This window comes from Mirounga leonina, unplaced genomic scaffold, assembly GCF_011800145.1.
Source record: "Mirounga leonina isolate KUSES-001 unplaced genomic scaffold, KU_Mleo_1.0 Mir_176, whole genome shotgun sequence".
NCBI lineage: Eukaryota > Metazoa > Chordata > Mammalia > Carnivora > Phocidae > Mirounga > Mirounga leonina.
In genome coordinates this window covers 54,907,429-54,913,428 of record NW_023270454.1, presented here as the reverse complement: position 1 = coordinate 54,913,428, position 6,000 = coordinate 54,907,429, and the positions used below count along the sequence as shown (strand labels likewise).

The 6,000-nt window shown below is 39.6% G+C and overlaps 1 protein-coding gene across 2 annotated transcripts in view; it reads left to right on the top strand.

The window, feature by feature from the left end:
- The first annotated feature begins 5,497 nt into the window (after window positions 1-5,497).
- The window catches only part of INTU (inturned planar cell polarity protein), an 84,841-nt gene continuing 84,338 nt past the window's right edge, over window positions 5,498-6,000 (top strand). For both annotated transcript variants that reach the window (XM_035023093.1, XM_035023091.1), the window contains exon 1: window positions 5,498-5,909. In XM_035023093.1, coding sequence (XP_034878984.1) covers window positions 5,764-5,909 — 146 coding nt within the window. In that variant the 5' untranslated portion in view covers window positions 5,498-5,763. The remainder of the gene's footprint in view (window positions 5,910-6,000) is intronic.

The window sequence follows — 6,000 nt, the reverse complement described above, 5'->3', positions numbered from 1 at the left end:
CCCCGCTGTGCAGGGAGCCCGATGCAGGACTCCATCCCAGGCCCCTGGGATCATGACCTGAGCCGAAGGCAGACACTTAACCGACTGAGCCACCCAAGCACCCCTGCTTCAGTTACTTTTATGTTTACCTCTGTATTCTTATCTGTATTTCATTATTATTGAAATAGAGAATGTATGCTCTCTATGGAATAAGTCCACACATTTTTACAGGTAATTCAATTTTTATATAGAAAAATTAGAATTTTATTTTATTTTATTTTTAAAGATTTTATTTATTCATTTGACAGAGAGAGAGACAGCGAGAGAGGGAACACAAGCAGGGGGAGTGGGAAAGGGAGAAGCAGGCTCTCCGCTGAGCAGGGAGCCCGATGCGGGGCTCGATCCCAGGACCCCAGGATCATGACCTGAGCCAAAAGCAGACGCTTAACAACTGAGCCACTCAGGCACCCCGAAAAATTAGAATTTTAAATCCTAATGCAATCTATAAACAATAGGATTGCTGAAATGTTATTCTTACATGACTCTATCCCAAATTTTAAGAATCTCACATTGTGAAGCGTCAGTTTTTAAAATGCTATTTTGCTGGCCTACCAAGTTATTTATTCATAATGTTTAAAATGATTGGGATTGTCGGTATTACCCCATAGCTCATGAGTAATTTCATTGTTCACAATTAAGACAATGTTAATTAGTTTCAAAGAATGCCAAGTTCCATGCACTTTCCTTGCGGTAATTTTGTAATGGACCTGACCTCAGGCGGCCCTGTTTTCACTTACTTCTCATTGCTCGCTTCCATTACTACTAAGCAGAGAGCTCTTGAAACTGCTAAAGACACTAAATATTTAATTATGTCCTTATCTGGCGTATTTTATGTCAGAATTGTATTGTTTGCCTAATTGAGATGGTAATCTATGAAAAATAAGGACTTTATGTCATATGTATTAAACTAAACATATTTAGTCCAGAAGACAGCTGGCCATCTGTGAGTGGAAAATAGAAATTGAGAATATACCCCAGTCTCTTTTAAGTCTTCCTGAAATTGCTAATTATGAAACAGTCAGTATTTTTTAAAAGGCCCTGAAAATAGCATGTTATTCTTTTCTGTTCTTCATCCCCTCTAGTATACCTAAGGTTGTTAGATATTTAGTACAAATGTGATATATAAAATTAGAAATCTGATTAGCTAATATCATCCTGAAAATTTAAATAAGAATATAAAATGATTGCTATTATTTCTTCTTTCGTGAAAGTGGTAACGTTTTGGGTGGGGCAGATTTTGTCTATTAAACTAACATATGGAAATAGACTAGCCAAGGAAGTTAACATAACCCAGAGACATGGCTATTGTAAAGAACGTTTCTTAGAAGATACTTTTATGTGGCACTTCCTGCTCCTGTTCAACCTTGTATAAGATGAAAGATTGAAAAACAACAAAAAAGACCCAGTCATATCTTCCAGGAATTTGTCGTTTGGTAGCAAAGATAGACACATTCCTAAATAATTTAGAAACACCCAGACTGATACTTGTTATAACAGAACTTTCTTGGATAGATTATGAGGGGAAAGTGGAAAGAGGAATTGTCACTGAGATAAGAAAAGAGTGTGGGAGGCTTCTTGAAAAGGGTACTATTAGAATTGGGTCTTGAAGTAAAATGTGATATTTTGGATAAGTAGCATTCCTCAATGAAAGAACCACATGAGTAAATGATTTATAAAATAACTTGTTTTATTGACATTTTATGTGCTAGGTATTGTACATGCATTAACTTATTGGACTCTATAAACAGTCCTGTGAAGTATGTACCAATATCTGAATTCACAGATAAAGATATGCAGCTTGGAGAGGTTGACTGGCTCAAGATTATAGGTAGGTTCTGGAGCAGGGAGAGGTCTGTCTGCCAGGCTCAAATTCAGGAGGTGGGAGTGGGTTCTAGCCTACTGGGGAAATGGTCAGTGGGCCTGCAGGTATGAAGCATTAGAACTGAGTGGAGGCTTAGGGCAGTGTTTCCCAAGTTTACCTTAACCTAGGGATCACTGAGGGGCAGGGGCACTTTTTAAAATAGAGATTTCCAGGCCAACTTCCCTGGAGATTCTGATCCTGTTGAAGTGGGGACAGGCCTTAAAATCTCTCTGTTTAACAAGAACCCCAGGGGATCATTTGATCTGACATGTTGGGCACATTTGATTAACTTGATTAATGCAGGAAATAAGGCATCTAATTCCTAATTGGTGCTCAATTGTTTGTAGAATTGGAATTTTCTTTTGTAGTCAAGAGACTACACAGTTTGGACTTTATGGGGTGACACTGAAGGTTTATGAGCAGGGTATGAAATTATTGGATGTTTATAGAGAAAAAATAGTGTTCTTTTTTAATTTTTTATAAAAATTTTCTTTAAATTCAATTTAGTTAACACATAGTGTATTATGAGTTTCAGAGGCAGAATTTAGTGATTCAACAGTTGCATATAACATCCAGTACTCATGACATCAAGTGCCCTCTTCAATGCCCATCACCCAATTACCCCATCTCCCCACCCACCTCCCCTCCAGCAACCTTCAGTTGGTTTCCTAGAGTTAAGAGTCTCTTATGGTTTGCCTCCCTCTCTGTTTTTCTCTTATTTTATCTTTCCGTCCCTTCCTCTATGTTCATCTGTTTGTTTCTTAATTTCCAGAGTGTTATTTATATGAAGAAAATGTGGTTTTTTGTTAAAATTTAAAATGTCCTTTTCTTTTTCACTTTCAATAAGATGCTTTTAAAATAACAAAATTAAAGAGGTGCCTAAAGCATTTTTTAAAGTTTATTTACTTAAGTAATTTCTACACCTAGGGGTGCCTGGGTGGCTCAGTCATTAAGCGTCTGCCTTCGGATGGGGTCATGATCCCAGAGTCCAGGGATGAGCCCCGCATCTGGCTCCCTGCTCAGCGGGAGGCCTGCTACTCCCTCACCCACTCCCCCTGCTTGTGTTCCCTCTCTCCCTGTGTCTCTCTCTGTCAAGTAAATAAAGTTTAAAAGAAAAAAATAAGTAATCTCTACACCTAAGGTGGGGCTCGAACTCAGGACCCTGAGATCAAAAGTCTCATTCTCTTCCAACTGAGCCAGCCAGGCACCCCAAGCATTCTTTGTTTTGGAATGAAATCTTAAGTAATTTTTAACATTTGAGATTGTGGTGAGAATAAGTATGTATGTTTTAACCAACATAATATAACTATTATAGTGGTTCCAACTTTTTTTTATAATAATGTTTCTCTGATTTTAAAAGTAATACATTTTTTTGGACCTCAGTGCTGATGGAAATACTTGTTTCCCTTCCTTCCTGGATCCATTCTCTTCAAACTTCTAACCCCATTACTTCCTTCATCATTTTCAGCTGGCAAGGTTGCCTTCTACTTACCTGAGAAAATAAACACTAATACATGGATAGTATTTCAGCTCCCTGACTAAAACTGGCAAGTCAGCATCCACACCTGCACCTCCCTTTAGGAACCAGTTTGAGGTATTTTTTTTAAGATTTTTTTTTTTTTTTCTACCGATGCGGGACTCCATCCCAGGACCCTGGGATCAGGACCTGAGCCAAAGGCAGCCGCTTAACTGAGCCAGCCAGGCATCCCTAGGAACCAGTTTTAAGGAAGACATGTCAGCAAGGTCATATCCTTCCATCTGTGCCTTAGATGCCATCTTCTCCTGCTACCCTCCTCCTCCTTTGCCCCATTATCCCTTTATGAACTAGTCCCCCGTTTTCCAATCTGAGCGATATATAAACCTCTTTTAAAGAAAAACTGTTGTGGATTTCCAGGGATGACTTAAACTTTTTTAAATTATAATTTTAAATAAACAAGTATAAGCTCTGTGTTCTATAGCTGTTAGATAAGATAAAAACAATTTTATAAATTAATTCAAAGCAAACTGCAAAACAATATTCAGTAGCTGGCATACAACTCTGAAAAAGCACATTTAAAAATTATACAACAAAAAAGCTTAGGATATTCAAACGTACATATTGTATTGTGACAAATGAAACTAAATTGCATCTTGAAAGTTTAAATACTGTTAGCCTGCTACTGCTTAGGTTCTTTTTTTTTTTTTTAAAGGTTTTATTTATTTATTTGAGAGAGCAAGAGTGGAGGGGGAGGAGCAGAGGGGGAGAGAGAAGCAGGCTCCCCGCTGAGCAGGGAGCCTGACCTGGGGATCTTGACCTGGATCATGACCTGAGCCAAAGGCAGAGACTTAACTGACTGAGCCACCCAGGCGCCCCCGCTCAGGTTTTTTTTTTAATTCTCCATGCATATAACCACTTTGGGCCATGGGAGGACTCATTTCCCACTACTCTTCTCTTTTTGGATTATAATATTCCATAATAACAAGATAAGTTTAGACTTCCTCTAAGAGATTTGCTGTGGCCCTCGACACCCCAGTCTATTTTCCCTTGGGTATTCCTTAGAACTCTGCATTTATCGTGATACTTATCACTGTATTTTATAAATTGCCTATTTGTCTTTCAGTCTCCACCATCTGTCCATGTAGTTTAAGTTGAATCTCCAGCACCCATCCAGTGAGATCGTAAAATATTATATCCTTTTTTTCTTGCTATAAAATGAGTATTTCCCCCATGCATTACTCTTTGAAAACATTTCTATTTCATAATATTCATATTTCATATGTTATTATTTAACTTTTCCCCTATTGTCAAACATTTAGATTGCTTTCAGCTTTCCACTTTCAGAAATTTTATAAATTTTTTGCATCCTTTATTTTCCTGGAATAGATCTGTAACAGTTGAATTACTGAGCCCTGAGGAGGAAATATAATCTAGTAGTTAATGACTTGGGTTCAATTTTTGTTTGACTTTATTGCCTTCTAGCCAATTGACCATTAAGATCAATAACCTAAGCTTCAGTTTCTTTATTTTAGTATAAAGATATTTACTTCATACTATGTGAATACTTAGCATAGAATACGAATAGAACAAATAATTTGAAAAATGGCTGACTCTCAATAAATGCTAGTATTTTGTACTTAGAAAAAAATACTTGATGGAGGTACTCGTAAATTACCGATAAAATTTATCAGTTTACACTTCCAAGTCAGTGATGAGAACAAATTATAAGTTTGCGTTACAAAATGAACATGCAGTTGATTTCACAACATTGCCACCCATTTGAAGCAGTTTACAATATCTTTTTGGGAAAACTATAAAAACGTTTGCAATTGCGAGGCAGTATGAAAACCAAAGAAACAATGGGGCGTATTTACATTAGCGCCTCTTAGAGGGCGTTGCCTAAAAGCGTCCCTTCCCAGCACAAGAGGCAGAGGCCCCGAGGAAAGGTAGAGAGGAGTTTCCTTTACCGCAAGGGAACCCCAGGCTTCGTGCCTCTAAGGCTTTGGGCAGCTGTTCCTCGTAAAAAGGGCAAAGTGCAAACTGGAAGAAAAAGGGGGGGGGGACCCACCAGTGGGTCTCCGCTGTTGATAAATTATGCGGCTCCAAAAGAGTGCATTTAGGCGAAGCTAAGCGGTGAAGGTTTAGCTACTTGAATTCCTCCAGCTGAGACGCCCTCCTGGACGTCTCACCTCTTTGGCTGCTTTGAGTATTTCTCGCGCGCTCGGGAAAGCTTCCTCGTCGCCCTGGCAACCCCACCGCCACCAATTGCAGCCAAGGGCCGGCTGTCACGTGGCCCCTGCCCTTTCCCAGCGGAGACAACATGGCGGTTAGGGCGAGCCGTAGTTTCGAGATTTGAATTACGCGACTTGTAGCTCTTGCGTTCCTGATGATGGCGTCTCCGATTTCGTGCGGCGCGCGTCATAGCCCAGATGAGCTCCCTGGAGACCCCTCCTCACAAGAAGATGAGGATTGCGGTTACGAAGATCGGGTCAGCTGCTCGGGTTCATACTCCTCAGCGAGTAGCGATTATGAGTAAGAGTCTTGAAGAGGGACAATTAAATCCATCCTTTCAATCCGGAGAGTGTACACGTGGGCTGGGGGGGGGGGACTGCCAGAATGTTGG